This window comes from Coniosporium apollinis, assembly GCF_000281105.1.
Source record: "Coniosporium apollinis CBS 100218 chromosome Unknown supercont1.2, whole genome shotgun sequence".
NCBI classification, from domain to species: Eukaryota; Fungi; Ascomycota; class Dothideomycetes; genus Coniosporium; species Coniosporium apollinis.
The window spans coordinates 141,629-166,562 of record NW_006913264.1 but is presented as its reverse complement, the minus strand read 5'-3'; the positions used below and the strand labels follow the sequence as shown (position 1 = coordinate 166,562).

Here is a 24,934-nt window from a genome sequence, read left to right as displayed (position 1 = left end):
CCCAGGACATAGTTGCTTCTCAAGTCAAAAGGAGCAAGACTGGAATTACCTAGCCGTTTCTATTCAAACCACATGCTTACGTGAGCACAGACCTTTCCGTGACCCACTCTGCCTCCACTTCGCTCAACGCAAAAAAATCTCTTCAAGCACACGACAAAGATCGAGGAATGAAAGCCAAAAGAAGATGAATAGGGTCCGGCCGGTCTCGAACCGACGACCTCATGATTCGTAGTCATGCGATCTACCACTGATCTACGGACCCAATTTATGACTCTTAGAGTGCACTTCAAGAACTACAAATCTGGTACCTCTCGAAGAGTTCGAAGTTCAACCTACAGAACCGGGAGCCGCCTAGGTAGCTTGGGCATGTCATTTCAATCGAACACTGTCTTCCTCCGCACGGCTTTTTGGCCCGCCGTTGTTGCCCTTATGGTGAGACTGAGTTATCATCTACATGGTGGACAAGAACAATAGCCACTTAGTCCGCAGCCAACATCGCCAAATAGTCTTTGAAATTGTTTTGTACACCAAAAGAGGCTGCTGCCGAAAACAACGTCTCAGAAAATGCGGTTCATGCAATTGACTAAAGATGGAGCCGAGTTTACTACGCCTGTTGCATTGTTACAGAAGGCATTTGCCCAATCCGAAACCCCTGGCATCTCCCAGCACAGTGCCGTTGCTAAACCATCCGACTTCTCCGCCTAGCCGACTCCCGATGGCATTCGGCTTCACTTCGCGCAGAAAGTTGTCTACCTTCTCTTGTACAACCACCACCAAGCCAGACCCGCCACCGCCGCCGGCACCAGCGCCTTCCCCAGCACGACCATAATCCTGAAATTCCTCATCATCCTCAACGTCCCAATAAAGTGCTTCGAATCATTCACATTCGGAAACTCCCCCTCCGGCTTCTCGATTTCCAGAAACTCCACCAACGGACCCCATCCCTGCACAACGTCATATTCCAAAAATTCTCTACCCAGCTCCTTCGCCGCCTTCCGCACCTCCTCGTTGTGCTTCTCGTATCCGTCGACCATCGCCTGTCCCGGATCCCTGTTGCAGAGCTGGCGGAAAAAAAGATCCATGAACACCGCATTGATACCGGCGAAGGCCGGGTCCAGGTAGGCGAGGATGTGCATGCTGCGCCAGGTGTATGCTTCCCAGATGGTGGCGAGCATTGAGGCATGCCATTTGTGCGGTGGGCGGAGCGTGAGGATCACTTTGGCCTCGGGGTAGGCGCGCATGAGATCTGTGGGGAAGAGGGCGGAGGGGCAATCTGTCACAGCCTTTAAATGCTATCAGCCCGCCATCTTAATGCTGCTGGTGAGACTGATGGAGCCGCAGTGGGGAAGGCGAAAAACCGACATCGTGCTCTCCAAGCAGCTTGTCGAACTCGTCACGCCCGTAAGGCGCGCCTGGCGCGTCGAAGTAGCGGATCCGCGCCGCTTCGCTCCAGTACCGGAGGGATTGGGGGTTCTTCATGCATGATCTCATGTGGTGCGGCGTATAGCCCAGCTGCTCGAGGGCGGCACACATGGCTTCATGGATTTGTCCCGTTAGTCAGGCTTCATCGCCGAATGAGAGACATTTCACGCGGCGTACACGATGTGCCTGTCCTGCATAGTCCCAGCACGAGCAGCCGCATGGGCTTCGTTCGCGCGCTGGTCTCGCGGTCGATGAGGCGGGGTTGGGAAGTCATGGTGGGTCAGTGATATCGTGGAGCCTGGGAGAGGCGGATGCAAAGGAGGATGTAGGAGCTTTCATGGGGGCCGTTGATCTAAAGTGCGGAGTCATTCGTGTTGTGTTCATCCTTCAACCCTATGTGCCTAGACGCACAGGGTGACAAGCTCCCAAGCTGTGCTCGATCGAGGAGACGGGACAACTATCTTCCCGCTTCGAACGTCCAATGGTCTTAAAGCGGAGCAGTATAAAATTCTACGGAAGAATCAAGTTGCATTGCCTCAGTATGGTCTCCTGAGAAAACAAGGCCGGAAAGATTCCTTCTGACTTCAGGTCTCAATTGCAGGCTTTGGGTCTGTGTTATTCGGAACCATGGCGCCCTTCTCCTCGAACCGCAATGCTGGCCATACCTGTCCTGTCCCCAGTTAGTAGTGTTGATGTGAGAACAAAGTTGCAACTCCATGTATCTAGACACCACCCATCATGCGTACCAATCTACCAACACGCGAAACACCACCTACTTCAACGCAGCCAGCGCCTCCCGCAAAGCCTTCCCCCCCGCATCAGGCTCGCATCCACGGGCCGTCTCCTCCCTCTTCCAGTCATAAACCCCGCCCCTCGCCTCAAATCTCTCCTTATCCCAGAAAACCTCCCTCATCGCCTGCTTGACTCCAACCTCCAAGATGCCCCTGGAAGCCTGATTTTTCCCGTCCTTACGTCCCAAGAACCTGATATACTCATCCAGAATGAGATAACTCGTCGCCATCAGGCTGTTCGGCTCTGGAACAAAACATCTCAGATGGCTATGCCTGGCGCAGAACCGCTCAAACTCCTCGTCGCTGATCTGAAATTTTCGAACATCCCTCAGCGTCGTCTCTGAATCGTTCTTCCCCGCCACCATCAGCACCTGGAACGCCTTCCAGCGGAACGGGTTGAGCTGCTCGACCGTCGCCACCATATCCTCCTCGAAGTTGAGCCGGTTGACCACGGTGTTTAGCTTGAACTTGATGCCGTACTGCCGGCACCACTCCTTGATCCGAAACAGCTGCTTCACATTATCCCCGCTTCCTCGGCCAATCTCGATATTCGTCGCCTCGTCGAACGAGTCGCATGACACGGCCAGGATATCGACATACTTCCCGTAACTCTCGAGCCATTTCTGCGTGATGAGGCTGCCGTTCGTGACGATAGACACGCTGTCGAGCTGGAGCTGCGTCTTGCAAAACTCGATCATGTGGCCCAGGAACAGCTTGTAGAGGAAGGGCTCGCCCCCCGCGAAGTTGGTCTTCTGCATGGCGGCTTCTTTGAGCAGGCGAAGGCCTTGCTTTGCTTGGTGCTCGGACATCTTGTGCGAGCTTGTCGCGGTGTGGAAGCAGAAGCCGCACGTCTTGTTGCATTGGCGCGTGAAGTGGTAGTTTACGGAGATGGGTGCGTCCTTTGGGAGGGCGGGAGTGTGCCGACGGTGAGTGAACAGCAATATCAGGGATGTAAGAGAGAACAATATCAAGAGTGAGGCTACTGAGTGTTGATGCAGTACGTTTCTGAGAGCCATGATGATTGTTCCTCTGAAGCGGGGATGATTGTGGTGATGATTCACAAAGAAAAAAGACGAAGGTGTTTTCAGGAATTTATGGACTGGTATGCTTAGCAGAGAGAAAACTTTGCAGATTGGCAAGCGCTTCACGGACAAAGCGGACATCCCTCAAAATACTCAGAATCGGCTAGACGGGATACCAGCAAGGCAGGTTTCAAGCCTCATGTTGAACCAAACATAGTGAGTGTTTGAGACACTGCATAAGCAGCTTGCTTCTTTATCTTGTGACTTATTGTGGCAGAAGAGGGTTGCATACAGCATCACTTGCTTGGGTCCGAATTCTTGTGAGAGGGACAAGACGATGCTGTTAACAAGATCGGATTCCTGCATCCACGACCAAAGCCACGGAAATATTTGTCGAGGATCCCATTTGCTCATGGTGGGATCTTTCGGCGCTCCAAATGCTACCACCTTCTACCAATGTCCAGCAGAGGGCTTGCCGGCATCGCACAGGCCGAACAAACAGAGAGGGTAGGCTAATCGCCGTAACGCGGTCTGACTTCCACTGGCCTTTACCTTATCTTATTTGAACGCCGGGTAACTTGATCAAATCGCCCAGACTTTGAGGGTGTTGTCGTACGTAGGTATGACAGTAGAAGTCAGAGAGAAAGAAGAAGACGTATCCTCACCACTGCTAGCCGAATAAGTGTCGCTATCGTCTGAACTTGATGAGGCATCTGAGTCTTCTTCATCAGACATCTCGTGATTTGTGATTGAGGGAGGATGTCGTTGACCAGAGCAAGTTGCGACGACCGAGCCAGTCCGATGCACGATGACTGAAGACACCGCATCTATACCGCATTGTGTGAGCATTCATCATCGTCAAAGATCTGCACAGGATTTCCTACCCTCATGAGCCTGCCACTCAAAACCAGGCCCCTGTTCTCCTTCTGCGTCGGTAGCATTAGTCCACACACGGACCTTCCCATCAGTCCCACCTGCCCAAACCTCGTGCCCTTCGGCTGTTGCAATCACATCCATGCCCATCCGCTGGTTTGTATTCGCCTTCCTACCGGCCAGCCAGCCGAGTCTCTTGCCAGCGACACGGATGTCGTACACAAGTACCCCATCGCTTTTCCTCTCCGCGACATAAAGGTACCGACCGCAGGGACTCCACTTCACCTGCGTGATCCCCAAGCCGCCAATCTTTTCGTCTTCGTCACGGAACCCAGCGACAGAGAAGCAGGAGAAGCACTCCCCACGGCCCTCGTCACCGAACAAAGCAACATTCCCCGCAAAAGTCCCCGCTGCCAGGTAGCCTTCACAGCTGATATCGAGCGCCGAGACAATCCCTCTCATGCCGCCTAACGCGTTCTTCGCCTTGTACTTCGACGAGCCGGCGAAATGGCGCGTCACCGGGCCTTCTCCGCCTCGACTGACATCGAAGACACTGAGCTGGTGCTCACTGCCTGTCATGAAGTGTGTGCCGGCGCTGGTCCAGATAAGCGAGTGCGTGAGGATGTACTCCTCGGTGAGGGGATTGATATGTGGATAGCTTGCTACCATCCCAACGTCAAAGGCAAGAGCATTGTGCAGGCGGAGCGGAAGGTCGCGGAAGCTGCTGAGCACGAGTGTGGAACTGGTCTCTGAGAGGGAGAAGAGCGGGTGGAGCGCATAGGCGTAGACTTGCTGGTGCAGCGACGCATAGGGCGCCAATGCGTGGTTTGTTGGTTCGGAGAGGAGGTCCGCAGGCCTATCAGCTGTGTGTTGGTTAGCCGTTAGAAGAGACTGCGCGCAGACGAGCACGCTTACAGCACGAAGGTTCGGAGGTGGTTGTCGGCGCTGTTGGTCAGAATACAGGTGCCGTCTGGCGACCATTGTGCGCTCTTGAAGTAGTTCGACGCGCCAGCGCCGACTTCACTAGCAATTGTAGGATCACCAACTGGGCTACAGTATAAAGACCTTGTGGATGCGACGCATTCGGGCCGCGGGTTTTTGCTGAGCTCTACGCGCTGGACATCACCTTCCCCATAGTCAGTCCCGTTGCCTGGGACTACACCGGCTCCCTGAAGCTTCTGCAGCAAGGCGTCTGCAGCTTGCCGTACCTCGATTTCCTCCATAACGGGGGTTAGTCGTTAGCAAACGGTGTTGCTCGAACTTTGGATGTGAGGTCAAAATCGGTAGCTGCGAACCCGGCTGCGGTCACGTGCTGGGCTTATTCGAACACCGCGCACGGCGTTCATCGTGCAAGCGGTGCCAGGGCCGACGGGAAGGCGCATACAGACTTTCGTGAGCTCGTGCCTATTCTACTCTACATTGAACAGCCATCGCAATATTATCGTGTGTCCTCCAGAAGTAGAAACTCTTCCCATGGTGAAGTTCCAAAGTCAATAGGAAAACCACAGTCCGCCAAATCAATATACTCCATGTCTGGATCGGCTACACTTGATAAGAGCTCAGGACCCGGAACGGCGGCATGAGGGGCTTCTATAAGTGCTAGGTCTTGGTCCTGCGCGTGACTCTTCTGCAGAGTTCCAAACGTCGGTGCGGAAAGCGCCAACGAAGGGGTTTCCAGTGAAGGCCATTGGGCTAAAGCGGAGGTCGGGGAGTGATCCCAGTTGTTTGTAGCCGACCACGAGCTGGGGTCCTGGAAGAAGCTCTGGGGTGCGTTACTGCTACCAGGCTCTCGTGAGATATTTGCTTGGAGTAGCGGCGGTAGGACGCCCACTTCATAGCCAGGACCCTGGATGGCAGAATGTCTTGTGTCTTGCAGCGGTTCATAGGGCTGGACGACAACTCTTTGTGAAGGCAGCGTGTCTGATGATGCTACGGAAGTACGGCCTGCAACTCCTTGACCCTGGTCCAAATTTGAGGGCTGTGGCAAGCTGCTTGACATTGATGTTGTATCGGGGCTTGTGGGGGGTAATTTGTGCGTGGGCTTCAGATAGTCGTAATCTAGAAGCGGTGTTAAAGCTAATTCATGAGAATTGGCGCAGCCTCGCAAGCTTACATGGGTCCATGTCCTCGCCCCTAGGGTCAGCAGGAAACAGCGTACGGTATAGATCTCTCCATCTCACTACATGCGAGGTTCCAGTATAGGATATACTGCCCAATGCTTCTTCCTGATCAGGTGCCAGCCATTCCGGTTCAGACATCGTCTCTTCTCTGGCCTCGCATTGCTTCAGTAATATGTGTTCTTCGAGCTGATCTTTCTCTCCTTTAGAGAATCGCTGGCGACAGGTCTTGCAGAAGAACCGGTTAGAGTGAACTTCCCTCAGATGTGGACCGCTCTACTGTCAGCCGGGAGAAACGACAATGGGGTAAGACCACTTACAGGACCCTTTTGAATTCTGGGAAGCCCGGTCTGTCCGTACAAGAGTTGTAGACTTTTTCATACCTGACACGGTTGTGCTTTGCCATGGAACAGGCCCAGAACCGCGCTTCCGTAGATGATACAACGACGAAAGGCTGGGGGGTGGTCTCCGTAGCTTTGGAACGCTTCCCACCACCACCTGAAGAGGCAGGTGCCCGACGCTTCGGCAAAGGCCTAGATGTTACGGAAGATGCACCTAGACCAGCAATGACCAGTAACGAAGTGAATGATACCAGCAAGCCGAGCATGGAACGCATCGGTGGGTGACCGCAACGCGCCGTCCGTTCTTGAAACACGTCGCGGACCGTCGGGTCTGTCCCATCGATTATGCTCCATACGCTCTCCACGGACGTCGTATCAAAGGGAACGATGCGATCGTGAGATGTATCGCGAATCGTCAGATTTGTCAGATCGTGTATGAGCTGTTCGCACGGTATGGTGGTAGTAGGAACGGAGTAGGGGCTCTGGCCGCAGGTTGACACTTCCGATTTCGTCCGATCACTGCTCAGAAATTAGTCGGTGCCAGCAGCTGTCGTATAATCGACTCACCTCAGTTCTGAGAGCGTAGGCTTCAATTTCGACCAGACAGCTTCCCACTCCAAAGACTGAGGACTTCTGAAACCTGCAGAGTCTTCTGCTAGCTCCACTAGCAAAACTGCAAGGAGACTTTCCGGCCAATTTGCACGTATTAGCTCGGAGGAACCAGGTCCCAACTGTGAGCTAGTACGCTCAGTTAACGAAAGGGTTTTGATACAGCGATTGGTCTCGCTGCGCAACGGGTGCCATGAGTCGTCCGTACTATTCAACCACCTTTGAATCTGGTACGATTGGGAGGTTTGAGCCATCGTGAAGGTAATGGTTCCATAGCTGGAGGGAAGGAGCAAACCATATGATATAGAGAGTTCTTGGTGCGGTCGAGTGCTCGACCACGAGACGTGACGAAGCGCAAGGGTATGTGCTTTCCAAGCCACAGAACAGGGTTTCTTCCAAGCCACAGAAGAGGGTACCTCGTAAGCTGGCTGACCGTTACACGATAGACTTTGAGAGAACGCGAGCTGAAATCGAAATCACTCTGCTGCGAGCATGAGAAAAGCAGCCTCATAAATACCGTTGACTCGTCATGCATACTATTCGGGTCGAACAGCTCTCTGCGGAGACGGCTAGCTTCTACAAGCAACAAGTGGGCTTCAGGACAAGCTACCATCGAACTACAAGGTTACGCACACGGTGCATAGGCGTCTTGTAAGCCGTCCAGTACTCGACTCTAGTCCCAATGCCAACACTGGTCGAGTGCTCGTCCAAAAACGAATACAAAAGGCGCAGCAGAATGTCTAGAATGAAGCGTGGATCTTTGTTGCTTGCACCTACCTATCTCCATCTGTACTTATACGGCAAAGTCAATCCGGTTGTTGCTGATCGACATGCAAGAGCTCGCAGAGCTTCCGCAGAGAACTCCACTGGAAGATGGCCCGGAAGCTCCAAGAACGGCGGTTTGGAGGCTCGTACTCAAAGGCAAGAGAGGAAAGGTTTACCTCGAGAACATCGAACGACCCTGCTCTGAGACTGGATTCGAGTTTGTTGATCATCTTCTGCGGCGAGTTCAGTCGGCACTGTCACCCTTCGGGATCTTATTTCGCAAGCCTGCAGTGTACGTCGTGACGCTATCCTCTGTAAGTCCTTCATAAAGGTATGCTATTGCAGTTGAGAAGTCTGACTTGTGCTGCCGATACAGTTCGCAAACCTCGACGTCTGCGACTGTCGGTTCACCGAAATCATCATCGCTAAGCAAGAGCTTAACAGCGAGCTCACTGGAGCATTCGCGAGGCCAGAGCTACTGGCCGATGTGCGGGATTTTGCTATACGCTGTCAAGATCTAATAGAAGGGACTGAGGTGGATGGTGCCCTGAAGATGAGGAAGGCTCTGCTGGTTGACATGAAGGTGGATCGAGCGTCCCTTATTTCCTACGGCCTGGCGTTTTCCGTCCTGTCGTCAACGGTAGCAGGTCTGGTCGTAGGTTTAATCACGCGGCGGGCGAGTGATGGGTCTGATTGCGCAGCGATGCTCTTCACGTTGATTCAGATTATGGAGGCTTTTATGTTTTGGATGTATTAGTGAGCGAGGTGTTGGAGCGTGAGGGAGCTACAACCAAGTAGAGCTGCATGGTACTAGTTAGTAGTTGGTAATTGATAGTTGAGTAGGTGATTGCATACCTACCTAAGTAGGTAGTACATAGCGTATAAGGGTACGTAGGCTGCGCACCCTCTTATCCGCGGTCAGTACCATCGTTCTGGGCTAGGTCGGCACCTTGAACCTTATGCAGCAGAGCGGCCACAGCTTGCCGTGATTCGGTATCCTCCATGGCGGCGAGCTTCGTCGATGAATGGCTGCAAGGTACCTAGGTACGTAGATTCTACAGCGTTGGAGGTGAGCGGTTCAAACGAGTCACGTGCTTTGGTTGTTTGGCTGCCGCCTTTGGCCGGATCACCACAATCGAGCATGTAGGTACAAACTTTTTTCGATAACTTCAGATTGATAATTCGCGAAGCCCAATTCAACTACAGAGAAAGGAAAGAAATACGGAAAAGCACTTACGGTGCTATCAATGCTAAACGCCGGCCAAGTCGCCCACAACGGAGGCCGTCCGGATCCCTTCAACGCCAAACAAATGCTGTACAAAGCCCTCTGTAACGATAGACACGCTCAATCCCCAGCCGCGTCGCTTTCCCTACCACCATGGCACAGCTTCCCAACACGCAGCCGCCGCAACGCCCTCGTTCCCCTCTGCCTCCCACCTCCTCAGAAAAGCCGGCAGCCAACCCAGCCGTCCACTCGGGATGTAGACGTCCAAAACGGGCGGCCCATCCTCTGCATCATCTTGCTCCACGTCAGCTTACTCAGAGAATGACACACCTACACCCAGCCGTCCGCTCGTCATCACCTCTGTCGCTCCGCGTCCGCGAGCCCTTTTGCGCTTTGGAGGCGTGGGCGTCTTCGTCGTCGGCGAGCTCGGGGGGCTTGACGGTCATGTGGACGACGTTGGGAGAACTAGGGTTGAAGCGGCAATCTGGGGCAATGTAAGTTGACAATGTCTAGCAGCACTGGGTCGGCTGGGGGTGGGGGCCGGTCTACCTTTTAGATACGCGTTATCCTCCAAATACCGCCCAAAGTGAATAAGCCTTATCGCATTTGGCGAGCTTGGCCGGGACTCCCATTCTTCCCGCCAGTCTCGCAATATAAGCTCCTTGAGCTGGTAAACGCTCACGTTGAATGGATCCATCCCTTCGACCTCAACCCCTCTTTTCCTGAGGTACTTCGCATCCACTCTGTACGGGTGCTTCGTGCCCGCCGTAACTAGCAGCGTGATGATGACGGCGGGGCCGCCTGAGGGGTCTGCCGCGGGGGTGGGCGTGTCGGTGGAGGGGCCTATCGCCTCTGTTTCAGCGCGGGGGGCGGCATGGGGTCGAGATGTGGGAGCTGCGGACGTGACTGCTGGGTCGGTGGGTGATGTGGCTGTTGTTTGTGGGTCTGGAGAAGGCGCTGGGAGTTGTTGCTCGCTCGGCGCGGCAGGAGTGGCGGATGTGGTGGGCGGCGGTAGGGAGGAGGTTGTGGCAGGCTCTGTTGGTGATGGCTGATGTGGTGACAAAGTGTTCAGTTCGACTGATGTTGTAGGCTCATCGGACGTCGCTCGCTCAGCTATCTGCTGGGCCGGCGCTGAGAGTGATGCGCTTGCTGGGGCCGCCATTCTTGATGTGGGTGTTGAGTGAAAGATGGGGGATGAGGGATGAGGTATGAGCGCTAAAAAGGATGGGATGGTGATGCAAGCAATTGGCTTTGAGTGCAGCGAGCGACAGTCATAAGACGATTGCACTCAGACTTGGTGGGTAGTAAAGATACAGGCCAGATTTGCTAGTCGGATGCGTAAAGCGGATGTGATCAATGGGTGAGAGTCAGGGTGCGGGTGGGTGAGCGCTGTGTGAGACGTGCAGCGACACTAACGTTGGCAGCCGCGGGCCTACAATAGCCTAGCCGAAGCTGCCACTGGGACTGGGCTGCTCCACAGATGTCACGCCGCTTGGCGATCAAACAGTCCCCGAATAGGAAGGCTTCCAAGGCTGGTCTTATCAGATTCGCAGCTGCAGCAGGAACCGTAGGGGGCCGTCGATTGCGACAACACAACAACGCACGATATATTCTCGGTGACAGTTTCCAGCGCACATCTTGATGCAAAAGCATCCTGTACACAGACTGCACTGGTTAGATGATCCTCCCAAAGGTAACAAAGATAGAGAGGAGATGGTATCATAGGGTAATGTACAGCTCCCGAACACCTCTACCACATATGCCCACAGACGCCATACCCTATGCTGGTTTCCAAAACTCAGTAACGCCACCGTCCTAGGCACCTCCAGCAGATGCGGAGTGCCGCTATTTCCTTTTCAAAACGCCAGTGCCAAGGGGCTCTCATACCAGCCCCAGCGCTTTGAGCCAAATTCTTACACAGCACCAACAGACAAGACAGGAATATATACAAAGAAGTGAAGAAATGGAGTGGAGATCCTCTTACGCTCCAATCTCGGCGACCGCCGCTCCGCCGTGGCGGCCACCTCCCACCAGCTCCAAGATCTTTCCCGCAACAGCAGCAGGATACCCCCTCTTAAGCCCCTCATTCACAACTCTCACGGCGCCCTCGCGGTCCTCAACCGCCAAAAACGCCCTCGTCATCGCCTCATACGTGCTCGGCTCCCGTTTCTCCGTAGCAAGGGCATTATAAACCCTCTCCGCCTTCTTGATCTCGCCTGCCACGGCCCAGCCATGGATAAGCGCGTTCGCAATATACGGCGTCACATCCACGCCTCTTGCCTTCATGTCAGCGAGAACGGCCTCGGTCCCCTCGATCTCGTGGTTCGCGACCATGGACTCGAAGAGCGCCTGGTAAAGACACGCCTGGGGCCGGATAGCGGCATCAGCCAGCACGGCGTCGAAGAGACTCCGCGCGCCAGCCATGTCGTGCTGCACGCAGCCCTTGGCGTGAATGAGGGACGCGTAGTGCACCGCCTCGGGCTGGCCGCCCGTCTGCCGGATCTGGCTTAGGACTGCTTCGGCGGCGGGCATGTCGATGGGGTCCAGGGTGGCATAGGTGTCGATGAGGAGCTTGTGAGTGTGCGCCGTGGGTTCTACGTTGCGGGCGCGCATGCGGTTGTAGTAGTCGAGGACCTTGGAGCGGTCACGCTTCGTGGCAAGGAAGAATTGCATGAGGGAGTGGTAGGGCGCGGGGCGAGGCTTGTAGTTGGGCATACTTTCCATCTCCTCGAAAAGCTCTTCTGCGAACTTCTCGTCACTGACGCGGCAGAGAGCATTAACAATGGTGCCGTAGGTGACGCTGGTCGGGCGGATGCCATGGTTGCGCATCTCGGCGAAGTAGAAGAGGCAGTCGTCGATGCGACGGGCTTTGCCCAGCTTGCCGATGAGCGCGTTGTAGAGGAAGGAGGACGGCTCGACGCCTTCAGACTTGGCGCGGAGGAAGATCTTCACCGCCTCGGTGGCTTCGTCAAAGGTCTTGGTAGATTCCTTGAGCGTGGTGATGTAGAGGCCAAAGGTGTTCGCTGAGGGAGCCGCGCCCATTTCAAGCAGATCTTGATGATACTGAGCAGCTAGCTGACGCTGGCCGGTTGTTAAGCATGCAGCAACCATGGCATCCAGGATGGTGACCCATCCATATCGCACAATGCGATACTGAGAGAGAAGAGGAACATCCTGCCTGGCCAGAGCCAGGATGTCGTGAGCGAGGTTGAGGCGGTTTTCCTTCGCTGCCGCAGTGATAAGCTTCGCATACGCGAAGAAGCGTGGGTGCCTGCCAGCCCGGCGCATATTCTTGAACTTAGTTAGTGCCTCGTTCAAGTGGGAGGAGGTGCGTCCATGGGTCTTTTCAAGAAGGTCGGTGATGGCTACTGAGCCCTTGTTGTCGGTTGTGGCAGCGTACGGATCAAACGCATCTTCGACGGCAGCGCTTTGATGCATCGGAGTAGGATAAGTGAATGTTTGATATGGAGCAGGCGAGTAGGCGGGTACGGGTGCTGGGTAGTAGAAGTTTTGCCATCGTTGAGCAAGGTCAGGTCGGTCGACCCGTATAAGAACCTTCTCTATCAAGGTCGCTGTCCGTTTTTCGAGAGTCAAGCCGCCGCCGATTATCACGTCGAGCAGGTGAGCAAATCGGGCCTCGTGCGCAACACCCATATGTGACGCATTGATGATCATGCCGGCTTGTACCTGCATCAGCAGGGTGAGGTCGGTCCAGCCAAGCTCAGCAATGCCTTCTGATCCAAGGCCTGCGAGCAGGTGTCCAGCAACTGGAAGGACTAGACCGCCATTCTCAACCATAGTCCACATCAGCTCCATGCTTGCCTTAGCGGGAAGCACAATGTTTCTCTTGGACATGAACTGGCCAATGACCTCGATCGCCTCATCAATCTGCTCGACAACTTCCAGCTTGGCTTGGTTCGAGGTTGCCTGAGCATCACGAATGCGAGTGAACATCTGGCGACTGCGTCGTAAGCCGGTCTCCGGACGACCGCTGCCAATTAAGGCCACGGCGTGCATGACTGTCGCCTCGATGAATTGAGGCTTGATGCTGGAGGTCTCCAAGGTGAACCAAAAGGGTTCAGCAGCCTCGATGTTGCCGTTGCGAATGTGCATCGCGCCCATGGCCATGGCAGGCACAGACAAATCAATGCCTTCGCCCAGCGAGCTAAAAGCTGTGGTCGCTATATCAATGCTGTTCTTGTCGGCAGCCTTCACACAGATGGCCGCCATGGCGATACTGCGTGCGTTGGGACTCAGCTTCTCGCTCACATGGCTCAACGCATCCGCGAATGCGCCGTTTCTTAGCCAGGCCGGAATGAATGCCCTCAAGCCTATGGAATCCCGCAGTGTGACAAGCTGACTAGATTCCGGCAGCTCGCTCTCAATCTTGCCGAGGAACTTATGAGCGCCCTCAGGCCTTTCGCAAACAATGTATGCTTTGACGAGCGCCGCATACACATGGTTGTCCTTCCGAGTCATCGAGATCTCTCCCTTGTCGTTCGCGATAGCCATGGCTTTGTACTCATCATAGCATTCCACAGCGCTTCGCAAGTCTCCCGAAGTCCCGAACGCATGGATCATTGGTACGAACAGGTCGGCACATGGCAGAATGTTCTTCGCTTCCATATGCTCGTAAATTCGTACCATGTCCTCGAGGCGGCCAGTTTCCGCGCAAGCAGCTACCAGAACACGGTAAGTCTTCTCGGCGAATGCACGGTCCCGATCGATAGCCAAGGCAGTGTCGTACAATTTGACGGCGATGCTGAGCGAGTCATCTTCAGAAAGAATGTCGGACTCAGTCTTGTTCGACTGAAGCATGAACTTTCCCTCCTCTTCCATGCCCCCATACCTGAGACGCTTCTCCTCAAGGACCTGCTTCATCCCCACAACATCCAGAGTCCGTGCGGAAAGGAGCTCGATCAAAATGGCGTAGGTGGTACTATCCGGAAGGACTCGGCGATGGAGCATGTCCGAGTAGATGTCCAGCGCCTTGGGCACAACCTGGTGCTTTGACCGTGGAAGCCGAATGGCAGCAGCAAGCAGCGCATGGTAAGCAGTCGCAGTGGGCTTGACATTCTCCAGAAGCATCGCCTCGAAGACCGCAGGAATTTCGGCATAATGCTGGCTTTCCGCAAGCCTGTTCAGCTGCTCTGCGTATGTGTCCGCTGCCGAAACTGATGTCGCTTGAGTAATGTCGCTCAGAACGAAGGACTCGACAGATGCCTCTAGTGACGACGTAGGGGACCGGAATCCATCTTCGACCGACACAGAAGCGTCCCCTTCAGATGCGGTGGTTTGAGCCTGCGCCTCATCTCTAACTATTTCTTCGACGATAGCTTCATTCGGCCTGGTAAGTGCTGCAACGTCATCCGGCTCATCGATTACGATTTCCTTGCGGTCATCGACTGCGCTCGTACTGTAAGCGCGACTTAGGCTACCTCTGGGCGGAGCCAGCTCCACATCCTCTTCCACAGCGACATCGTCGTGGTGTCTAACCTTCGCCTTGCCGTCTGTTGCTGCGGGTGTAGCCTTCCATTCTATGCTCTTCCTGAACTGAAACTGCTGCCATTCCCTATCCTCGAGGCGCGCATGTTTCTGCCATGCGGCGTAGTACGCAGCTAAACCATCGTGATGGTCGGCTTGACCAGGCTTCGAGCTGGTGCTCGGCTGGCCGTGGGCGGTCGAAAAGTGGGTCTGCGGTTGTTGTGACTGAGATTTCGAGAAACGACTGTAGGCTCCGAAGGAATGGTTCTGGGAGGCGTAGGAGGACTGGGAGGCGGCGACAACGGACTGGGCGTAACCGTGGGTGAAGGTCTTTGCAAGACTCTGGCGCGCGAGGTTGAGGGTCTTATATAGCATTTAGCTGTTCGATGAACCCCTCAGGTAAGAAGGGCGAGACTATTGTGTCAGACGTTAGCGAGATGTATTTTCCGTCTGGTGGTACACGGCGCATCGAAGACAGCCACGCCGCACATGGCGTTGGATGGCGCGATGTACAGTGAGGGGAGGATGGTCGCGAGAGCTTACTGGAATCCGGAGATGAAATAGACACTGCAGGTTCATTTGACGACACGTAGCCGCCAAAGAACGCGCTGTAGAAGGGGTTTGGGATGGGTGGGTATAGATGAGTCGAAGCTCTCTAGATGCTGCAATTCCAAGTAGTACGGGCACAAGACAATCGCGCTAGGATAAAACGAAGAAGCAAGAACGAAGGCGAAAGCTGGCCTGAAGAGTCAGGACAAGCTCCCCATATGCAAGTAATGGCGATGATGGTGACGAGTACGAAAGCTCTCCAAGGGCGCGGCCAGAAGGTGCTGCGCCCGAGTCGCGCTCCGGCTAATTTTCTTGTCGGCCATGCAAATCGCCGACGCGCTAAGCGACAAGTGGCTGCACGGTCAGAGCAGCGCCGGCCAGTTTTCGAGGCCACGCCCCCATGCCTTGGAAACTCCCAGCCTCAGTGGAAGATCGCATTTATCAGCTCCTGCACGCAGTCATCTGCCATCGCGAATCCTTCACGGCCAACCCGACTGCTGACGGCCGTTCTCGAAAGGTCAAGAGCGACTTTCTGTACCCCAGCCTCCCCACAAATCGTCTCCTGCTCTGCGGACCCTCCCCCTGGCCGTAAGAGGTGGCTGCTGTCCACCCGTGTCCAATTGAACATCAGCCCTGCCGACAGGCTTGTGACCACGCAGAACGCCCTGAACTGCTTTCCCAGGCACCGCCGGAAGAGCGCGGGACAGTTTGTGGGGTTCGCAGCTGTTACTGCTTTGGGAGTGGGGGCTATTAATTCGCATCCGAACCTCCCGTCGTACGAAGGTCCCTAAGGGAATTGTTGTAGTTAGATGTGCAATGGCTCTATCATCCAAAGCTGTCTCCGCGCCTGGAAAAGTACTCCTGGCAGGCGGGTATCTCGTACTTGACCGTGAATACACCGGGCTGGTGTTTGGCCTTGACGCTCGAATACACGTGCACATCCAGCCACTGCATACTAGCTCGGGCGTCACCCTTTCCGAGATCATCGTCAGGTCTCCTCAGTTCAAGTATGCAATATGGGAGTATGGTTACAGGTGGACAGGGCCAGATGGGGGAATGCAAGTCACGCACTTGAGAGTGTAAGTAACCTACAGCTTTGGTTTCGAGAAGCAGTTTCACTTGGTCATTTCATGTCCCACACTCTTGGATATCAATCGATTAAGAGAAGATGGCTTGAGAGAGAAGATGATGCAATGATTCGTAGGCGTGCTTGTGCTCATGCAGCGGAAGCCTCTGTCGAGGTGAGCAGTCTCAGTCTTCGAAATATCTATTCCTTTCACATCATCAGACGCGAAGGTCAACACAAGGGGCGGGCTTCTCCATAGTGGCCCTGCACACATTTTGCTCATTCATGACAACCGCATGTAGTTCCGCCCTGCAAAAACTTCAAACGAATCCTTTCGTCGAAACAGCACTCAGCTACGCCCTTTCGTACATCTCCACAGTCGCCGGTCCCGCCATCAATCCAGCTTCGATCACGATTCTAGCAGACAACGACTACTACTCGCACACAGCGACCGACAAAGAGACTTCAATGGACCGATTCTCAAGCTTCGGAGTACCCCTGTCGGAAGCGCACAAGACTGGTCTCGGCTCATCTGCGGCGCTCGTCACAGCATTTACTGCGGCCCTTCTCGTTCATTACCTGTCTGAGGACCAGTTCTCGCTTTCAAACGATGCTGGAAGGTCGAGGCTACACAACCTAGCGCAAGCCGCCCACTGCGCCGCTCAGGGCAAGGTCGGCTCAGGTTTCGACGTCGCATCTGCTGTCTATGGGTCTTGTCTTTACCGGAGGTTCTCGCCTTCGCTGCTGGAGTCTCACGGAGAACCTGGCACTTCAGGCTTCGCAGCGGAGCTCAAGTCACTGGTTGAAGAATCGGATCCATCCACCAAGTGGGATACCGAAATCGTCAAGTCAGCGGTAAAGGTGCCCAATGGATTACGGCTGGTGATGTGTGATGTAGACTGCGGCTCAAAGACGCCAGGAATGGTCAAGAGGCTACTGGCATGGCGGAAAGACGAGCCAGAAGAAGCGGACAGGATATGGAAGCAGTTGCAAGAGAAGAATGAGGGCCTCGCCGCTGAGCTGGTGAGGCTTGCGGAAACCGAGTCACATGACTGCCAACAGTTGCGAGAACGCATCACGGGCATCCGTGCCCTGACTCGGGAGATGTCGAAGTGCTCTGGTGTGCCCGTCGAGCCGGAGTCGCAGACCAGGCTTTTGGACGCTTGCTCATCGGTGCCCGGGGTTGTTGGTGGGGTGGCGCCTGGAGCTGGTGGCTTCGACGCTGTGGCACTCTTGATCGAAGACAGGGAAGAAGTTATATCTGAGCTCAGTGGTTTGCTGGAGAGGTGGAATCACGATGAGCAGCAAGGATCAGAAGCGAGGGTTGGAAGGGTCCGATTGCTACGCGTTCGGGAAGATATGGAGGGAGTGCGCGCTGAAGATCCTGCAGGATACGAAGGCTGGCTGCAGTGATTGATTTGCATGCTTCCCGTTGGTACTACATGTCATCTACTACATACAATCTCTAGGCCTCGAGCGCTTCTCCTCTACCTGTCGGTGGGCGAGGGGACATCACCAACAGTGCGGCCAGAGTGAAAGGCCAAGCATGTGATACTAATCTTATCTTCTCCTTCTTCTCTTCACGATGAGTCAATTATCCGCATGCGGACAAGTGCTATCAAGCTACCAGAGACATACGTCAGGCATCGTCACTTCTCATTTCCCAGATAACGGCATTCAGCAATGGCGTTTGCGCTGCTTCGCGTACCTTAAGTAGCCGTTCTTCTCCTCCTTCCCGCTCTCGCTCTTTCTTTCACCACGTTTGGCCTGATACGCTCTCGGAGCTCTTCTGGCTCTCTTCTGCTTCGCTTGCTCATTGTCGCTCGTACCGGACACATTCGACGTTTCTCTTCGACGCGTCCCTCGTTCGACGCAGCTTGAAGAACCGCCTTTTCACTTCGCTTCGCGTGCGTCAGTCTTCTAGCTATCAGAAAGCTACCGTGGTGGATCGTCTGGCGTAGTGAGCTTTCCATCCCGCCTCATTCGTTCCAAGTAACCAGCCCTTCACTGAAGGTCGTTCTAACAGCGCGTCAGAGCGCGACTACCGTGACATCCTCTATATTCTGCGCTTCGTTTTTCGCTTGCTCTTTCAATTCCGTCCCTTCAGTGTAGGTTGACTCGCCGACGCGTTGAATCGCGTCACCGTCTCCGGTCATTCTAATCTCAACGTCAGTCAGATGGATCACATCACGCCCGGTCAGGGATCTCACATTGGTTTGTCAACCATGCCGCCAGATCAAGCTTCGGATTTGGCCATGCCCCTCTTGCAATGGCACGGCTTCAGACCGGCCGGACATTCGGCTCTTGGAGGCTCGATGCGCCTAGTACCGGCTTCCACGCTTACGCAAGCATCATCGCACCGCTCTGAGGAGAGTGCTCCTGCACAGCTCAAACCTTTCCGCCTGATGGACTTGCCACCTGAACTCCGCGACATTATTTACGATTTCGCTGTCACTCGCAACTATCCAATCTGTCCGCATCGACTACTTCGGAGACAAGAACGCGAGGGATGGAGTGTCTATCAGTTCTACGACATCCAACTCCCGTACCCCGGCAGACAACCGGCACATCCGATCACTCGCTCCACGCTTAACTTAGCCGCCACCTCTCGTCAGGTCCAATCTGAAATCGGTAATCGGTTCTATGAGAAGAACACTTTCGATTTCAGCCATAACATGAAAGATCTTGTTCCCTTCATCGACTACCTCGAGGCGCACGGCAAGGCGCAGTTGGTACAGAGGATCGTCTTCTCACTCCCAACGGCAGATCCTAAGGAGTCGTACGCACATTGGCCGGAAGCAGACGAGTACCCGCTGGAGGTCTGGCGTACAAGGCCGGGCTTCGAGTTCTCGGGCGCGCTGTTCAAGCTTTCGATGCTTGAATCGAACATTGTCTTGAGACCAGGTCACCGGGTGAGTCATGCTTCTCTCATCACTCTTCAAGTATCAGGTATAGACCTGAGCGTGCCTAACCAACGCCACCTGGAGTGGTTGACCCATTGGCTTTGGCCGGATGGGCTGGTCGTCAAGCTCCTGAGCGATGCCTCAGGGAGGAAGGTGCGTACTCAAGAGCTGCCGTACTTGAAGGTGGAATGGAACCGAAATCTCCAGATGAACCCTGCGGCAAAGAAGGAGACAGAGAACAAGACAGAGACGGGCCGGGACCGGGATGCAGAGATGACAGAGACAAACCGAGACCTCGATGCGAACTTCACAGAGACCTACCAGGACCGGGATGCGGAAATGACAGAGACTGGCCCCGACTTCGGCGGCTACTCGCCGAACAATCTGATATACGGTAACTGGGTTACTATGACGTGGCCGTTGCAGGAGGCAGAGGCGGCGACGGAGGGTTTCGAGCGTATGTCACTTCCTTCCTATCTTGCGTAACACCCACTGACCGGGTTCAAGACAGGACGATGGGTGACGGAGATCGGGAAGCATTCTGGCAGCATCCGCTCTTAGATGCAGTCATTCTTCCGACGGCTGACGGCCAAAGCAGTGTCGCCTTCGTGAGAGCACCTATAGGACTTCAGGATATCGAAGCCGATATCAAGCGGCAGGTTTGCGAGCCGTATGGCCATCTAGAGCCTTGGGAATGTGCGTGCGGCTTCATGATGGGGGAGGAGGAGCCGATCCCAGCGGAGATGCCGTGGGAGCTGCTGCAGAGGCGCGTCCTGACGCAAGAGGCAGCTGGCTTGTTGATGGACAGGTTTCGCAGTTTCTATGTTTGAGTTGGTTCTGCTTCGGCTGTCTCGAGGAATTGCGAATGTGCGCTGCCTTGACCTGCCCTAGCCCTCTGTTGTGAAGTCTCTCTGCTTTGTACAATAGCTCATGGGAACTCATGTACAATACAATCGCGCTTGCTGAGGGACAGCTTCGCCCAATCACAACTCTCCCACAATGCGAAACTTGGCGTTGCAATTTCTCCTAGCGACGTTTGACCGGGATGTGCCTGACCGAGACAGGCCGTCTGCCAATCAGCAAGCCGTCGCTTGCCTTGACAAGGGCAAGACGCGGATAGCCCAATCTTCCGGTGCCTTAATTTGGGGGCAAGCAGGAACGAGGCCGGGAAGGCGGGATGTGGCTGGACACGAGATGATCTGCTCCTGCGCAGTGCGCTTGGGAGATCGCTGCGTTCCTTCTCGTCTGGCTTCAGCACATCGCGACTTTTTGTTTACAAGACATCTCTAAAGTCAATTCTTACCACAGTCGCTCTTTCTCCTGTCTCTGTCCAATTGCGCCGGTGCACCTTTCCGCCCGGGCGAAACCCGCTTCTTTCATCCCAAATCACCCTCCTCGGCTCCTGCACGAGCCGTTGGCTTAGACTAATGGCCTGGACCTGACCAGCCGGTCCCCGCGGTGTCTTGCAAACAACACCTGAACGCGAGCATTCGGACCTACAACGATCACATACGAGCATCCTGCAGACACCGAACATTCACAGTATACATTCGCGCGCAAGGGAACCATGGACGAGCAAGGACCGAGGCAAGGTGGTGCTCCACCACAGGATGAGCTGCGTTCGGCGTACCACGTACCAAAGACCACTCGGCGACGGCGAATACCACGGCCACTGAAGAAGTCTGCGCTCCTCGCTTTCGCCGCAGCGTGTATACCGTCCGCTATGGCTCAGAATTGCATTCCGCTGGCAGGTTCGACGCTCTGTCCGGCCTTCAACCAGTCCTCAATATCCACGAACCCTACACTGGTCGGCTATTTGTACGTCTCTTGTGGAGACCCTTGCGAATTGCTGTGCTGATATCTCCGCGCAGTCCCTTCTTGTCATTCGTGTCTGATGTAGCCTCCTTCGACGACCGGTTACAAAATTATATCGCAACGTCCTTCACCCAACAGAGGTGAGACTTCCCGCCTGGCTTCTCCAGCGAATGCTAAGAGGAACAGATATGAGCAGCTCATCGGCTGCGATAACGTAAACCTCACCAATACCACCGACTACTATGCGAGATACACGACATCTGTAATTTGTAATGCCATAGTCCAGATATCAGAAGTCCCCTGCGGTTTGACGATAGAGCAAATGCGACCGCTGTGTGCCGAAACCTGTGTATGTATATTCGAAGACTGCTCATTGGCCGAGCTGACCTATGAGCAGGCCCAGTACGCACTCAGCGAGCACGCGATTGCCTCACGTCCCGAGCTTTGCGGCAGCCCGGGAGACAATGCGATCAGCCAGATACGAGCAGACTTTACTAACTGCGCACTGCCCGCCAATTCACTCTCCGGGACCTGCATAGCGGGCGTTGACAATGAGCCCGACAACTGCGGCTACCAATCCAACCTCTCCGGCCTCTGCTCCTTTTGCGCCACCAGCTCTCTCAACTCCACCGATTCCTGCTGCATCAACGCTCAAGTCGAGGCGCGGTGCGAAGGCGTCGATCTCCCATCCACCACCTCCTTCGACCCCGTCTTCCCGCAATCCACCTCCATCTCCGCGCCTCCCACCTCCGCAACCTCACCCAGCACCGCCGCGCCCGCCGCCGCCAACGCCGGCCTCTCCGCTGGCCAAATCGCCGGCATAGTAATCGGTGCGCTCCTCGGCGCGCTCGCCCTCCTCGGCCTCATTATCTGCGCCTGCGTCCTCCTCCGCCGGCGCCGCAACGGCTCCCAGACCAGCAGCGTCTTCAATCAGCCCTCGCCATCGCGGCAGGGCCCGCCGCAACCTCCACCAATGACAATGTCCGCCGCATACGACGGCTCTCGCAACCCCGAAATCCTGCCCGGCGGCCGCGTCGCGCGCATGACGGCGCTAGAAGACACGTCCAGCTCCTCGGCGCACAACGGCTACGCCAACGGGCACTCCTCCGACGAATACAATACCAGTCCCGAGAGCCGGTACGGCGCTTCCCCCAGCTACGGCCTCGGCCTCGGCGGTGGCCCGCTCCCGAAGCGTGAGGGCAGCCTTTCCAGCCGCTCGGCACTCGACGCGCTGACTTCCTCGGCCACGGACCCGACCTCCCCGCAGAGCAACAGCAACGGCGACCACATCTCGCAGTCCTCCCCCGAGGGCGTGGCGAGCGGCCAGAGCGAGCAGCTGGGTTTCTTCAAGGACTACTACTCCCAAGACGAGATTCGGCCCGGCGATACGGTGGCGACGCTGTGGGCGTACCAACCGCGGGCTGCGGATGAGTTTGAGCTCGAGCGCGGGGACCTGCTCAAAGTGGTGGGCATCTGGGATGATGGGTGGGCGACTGGCATCAAGCTCTCCGAGAGGGCGGAGGAGTTTGAGGCGAGGGGAAATGGGCAGAGGGATAGTGGGATGAGTGGTGGGAGTGTCGTGGGGGCTGAGGGTGCGGGCGAGATCAAGGCGTTTCCGCTGGTTTGCGTGTGTGTGCCGCGGCATTGGCGGAAGACTATTGAGGGGGACTCGAGTACGGTGGGGGGTGGAGGAATGGGGAGCCCCTAAGTACGAACGTGTCAGCAATCTCATCAGTTCCCTGATCACTTTCACGTCCCCCGGCCCGTTTCATCAACACCACGCTCGCACGATCACAGCATCAGCATCTTCTTCATTGTCCGGTTTCTCTTGTTCTATACCCCAGCCTCCGTCCTGTGTTGGAAAACATGTCCTTGGCTTCTGTGTGCACCGTTGGGTACAGCTTCAGCGGTCGCATTTCTTCGTCTCTAGCATTGTAATCATTCCTAGCTCTACATGTATTTAGCCGGTTTAAGGCGTTTCTGAGTCAGGGAGTAAGCCTGCATGTATCCTTCCGCTACTTCTAGACGTTTCTCCATCGGAAATGAGAGGTAATGGTGTGTGCGAGGAGAAGCGCGTGTAACAATCAGATCGCAAGTACACAAACATAAGCCCTTACCAGCCTCGAGAAGGATGGACTCGGCTCATGGATTGACATTGATTTTGTGTCTTTACACAATGGTCGGACTCATCGGAACTCGGGAGGAGCTTACAGATATGCATTCAGGTACTAGCGGTCTCTCGAGAGTGTTGCTACATGCGTCATCGTGAGGTTTCATGCCGCTCACAGCTTCGTAGCCTTTAAAACAATCTCACCATCAGAAACGACTGGAGATACGCAGATCTGAGCGATATCACGTGAGAGCATGCATTCGGGCGACGGTTGGAACCAACTGTGCAGATATCAACCGAGGTTACGATGGTGTGAAGTCCGAATTGTCCGTCTCGCAACTCGGATCGGTTGAACGTTCTTCTACGACACCGAGAAGCAGAGCTGGTCGTGTCTATATACAAGATCCGGTTACCTGAGGAAGCTAAGATTGAAATGGGCTCTGCATCGAATCCCCGCGTGATCCATTGCTCGGGGGACACTCCGTTTGAGGTGATGTCTCTCGAGGCGCAAGCCATAAATTCATTGTAAACAGATCACAAACCGCCGCTGGCAGCTAACGTATCGCTCAGATAGGGCAATGCCATGGACGCGGTGCAACTAAGCAGATTGCATCCTGCATCGAGAACTACCGCGCCTTCTTCCTCGACACCGTAAGCCTCGACTGGGATGCCGTCCGAACCACAGCCAAGCGCTACCTACCTACGATAGCTCGCAACCGCTACTCCGCGCACCTCGTCGACGAGATGCGGGGCATCGCCGACGGCGCCGGTATCGACTTCGAAGACATCCTAGCCCTCAATGTGCGCAGTGAAATAGCTCTAGTCGCAGCACCACAAGAAGCCGTGCCTCCAGACGGCTGTTCCGCGTTCTCGCTGCTCGCGAAAGAAGGCATGAGGGAAGTGCGATGGCTCGCGCAGAACTGGGACTGGAAAGGGTCGCAGCTGCCCAACGTCGTGATCTTGAAGTTACAAACGCCTGGGCAAGTCAATCTGACAACCGTCACGGAGGCCGGCATTGTGGGAAAGGTCGGCTTCAACAGTTGCGGAGTCGGGGTCACTCTTAACGCGTTACGCGCTGCGGGGACCGACTACGAGAAGCTGCCAATACATATCCTCCTGCGCTGCATCTTAGAAGCAAAGTCCGTATCCGAAGCGCTGGAAGTGGTCAGATCCTGCGGCACCGGCGGGGCAGGCTGTGCCGGGCACCTCCTCATCGCAGACCCGGATCGCGCTGTCGGGGTGGAAGTCTCGCCTTTCGGGATCGCGCTCATCGAGCCTAACGGCAAGGCACGGGATCTCATCACCCATACGAACCACTGGATATCTGAGTCCAGACCGCTCGGGTTAAAAGAGCTTCCGTGGCTGCCGGATTCGGGTTACCGCAATGAGCGCTTGGGCAAGCTTACCAGCGGGTTGCCATCTGATGCTAGCGAAGATGACCTTTTACAGGTGCTCAAGGATACCGAGAATGGGTGCGGTGCCATTTGCCGGCCTGTTGATCCATCCCTGGAGGGGACCGCCTGGGGAGGGACTACTACCGTCTTTGGCATTACCATGAACCTCACTAAGCGGGAAGGCCTTGTCATCTTTGATAGACCGTGCCTTGCTGACGGCGAGACTGTCCGTCTAAGTGCATAACAACTCTAAGCCTTTAAAACAATCCTTCATTGTTGATGAGACGGTGTGCGTGGAGTTGACACAAGATGGCTGAACAGACACGAACTTCGCGGTTATATCCTTCAACCACTTCTGGTTCTGGTCATTCATATCATTACATGGCCCTCTTCCTATGTTGGAAACTAAGGGAAACATGCGTTAAAGATTGGCGTCCAACTCATCACG

The 24,934-nt window shown here is 55.2% G+C and overlaps 8 protein-coding genes and 1 non-coding gene across 9 annotated transcripts; 3 read left to right on the top strand and 6 right to left on the bottom strand.

Annotated features, from left to right (window-relative positions):
* Window positions 1–190: 190 nt before the first annotated feature.
* On the bottom strand, window positions 191–262 carry W97_00425. The gene has a single exon. It is a non-coding gene; the product is annotated as a tRNA-Arg (tRNA).
* Window positions 263–749: 487 nt separating this feature from the next.
* W97_00424 (uncharacterized protein) lies at window positions 750–1,696 on the bottom strand (the record flags this gene model as incomplete). Its single annotated transcript, XM_007778339.1, has 3 exons — window positions 750–1,283; window positions 1,363–1,535; window positions 1,600–1,696. 3 exons carry the CDS (start codon window positions 1,694–1,696, stop codon window positions 750–752), a joined length of 804 nt encoding a protein of 267 aa, XP_007776529.1.
* A 498-nt stretch (window positions 1,697–2,194) lies between these two features.
* W97_00423 (uncharacterized protein) lies at window positions 2,195–3,229 on the bottom strand (the record flags this gene model as incomplete). The annotated part of the gene is made up of 1 exon (XM_007778338.1): window positions 2,195–3,229. The coding sequence occupies one exon, from the start codon at window positions 3,227–3,229 to the stop codon at window positions 2,195–2,197; it is 1,035 nt and encodes a 344-aa protein (XP_007776528.1).
* A 588-nt stretch (window positions 3,230–3,817) lies between these two features.
* Window positions 3,818–5,331, bottom strand: W97_00422 (uncharacterized protein; the record flags this gene model as incomplete). Its single annotated transcript, XM_007778337.1, has 3 exons — window positions 3,818–4,062; window positions 4,120–4,964; window positions 5,024–5,331. The coding sequence occupies 3 exons, from the start codon at window positions 5,329–5,331 to the stop codon at window positions 3,818–3,820; spliced, it is 1,398 nt and encodes a 465-aa protein (XP_007776527.1).
* Window positions 5,332–9,479: 4,148 nt separating this feature from the next.
* Window positions 9,480–10,327, bottom strand: W97_00421 (uncharacterized protein; the record flags this gene model as incomplete). The annotated part of the gene is made up of 2 exons (XM_007778336.1): window positions 9,480–9,649; window positions 9,715–10,327. 2 exons carry the CDS (start codon window positions 10,325–10,327, stop codon window positions 9,480–9,482), a joined length of 783 nt encoding a protein of 260 aa, XP_007776526.1.
* An 818-nt stretch (window positions 10,328–11,145) lies between these two features.
* W97_00420 (uncharacterized protein) lies at window positions 11,146–15,024 on the bottom strand (the record flags this gene model as incomplete). The annotated part of the gene is made up of 1 exon (XM_007778335.1): window positions 11,146–15,024. The coding sequence occupies one exon, from the start codon at window positions 15,022–15,024 to the stop codon at window positions 11,146–11,148; it is 3,879 nt and encodes a 1,292-aa protein (XP_007776525.1).
* A 990-nt stretch (window positions 15,025–16,014) lies between these two features.
* Window positions 16,015–17,677, top strand: W97_00419 (uncharacterized protein; the record flags this gene model as incomplete). The annotated part of the gene is made up of 2 exons (XM_007778334.1): window positions 16,015–16,277; window positions 16,567–17,677. 2 exons carry the CDS (start codon window positions 16,015–16,017, stop codon window positions 17,675–17,677), a joined length of 1,374 nt encoding a protein of 457 aa, XP_007776524.1.
* Window positions 17,678–18,489: 812 nt separating this feature from the next.
* On the top strand, window positions 18,490–19,997 carry W97_00418 (uncharacterized protein; the record flags this gene model as incomplete). The annotated part of the gene is made up of 2 exons (XM_007778333.1): window positions 18,490–19,624; window positions 19,675–19,997. The coding sequence occupies 2 exons, from the start codon at window positions 18,490–18,492 to the stop codon at window positions 19,995–19,997; spliced, it is 1,458 nt and encodes a 485-aa protein (XP_007776523.1).
* A 737-nt stretch (window positions 19,998–20,734) lies between these two features.
* Window positions 20,735–24,730, top strand: W97_00417 (uncharacterized protein; the record flags this gene model as incomplete). Its single annotated transcript, XM_007778332.1, has 5 exons — window positions 20,735–20,985; window positions 21,039–21,122; window positions 21,169–21,331; window positions 21,380–22,655; window positions 23,667–24,730. 5 exons carry the CDS (start codon window positions 20,735–20,737, stop codon window positions 24,728–24,730), a joined length of 2,838 nt encoding a protein of 945 aa, XP_007776522.1.
* Between the last annotated feature and the right edge of the window lie 204 nt (window positions 24,731–24,934).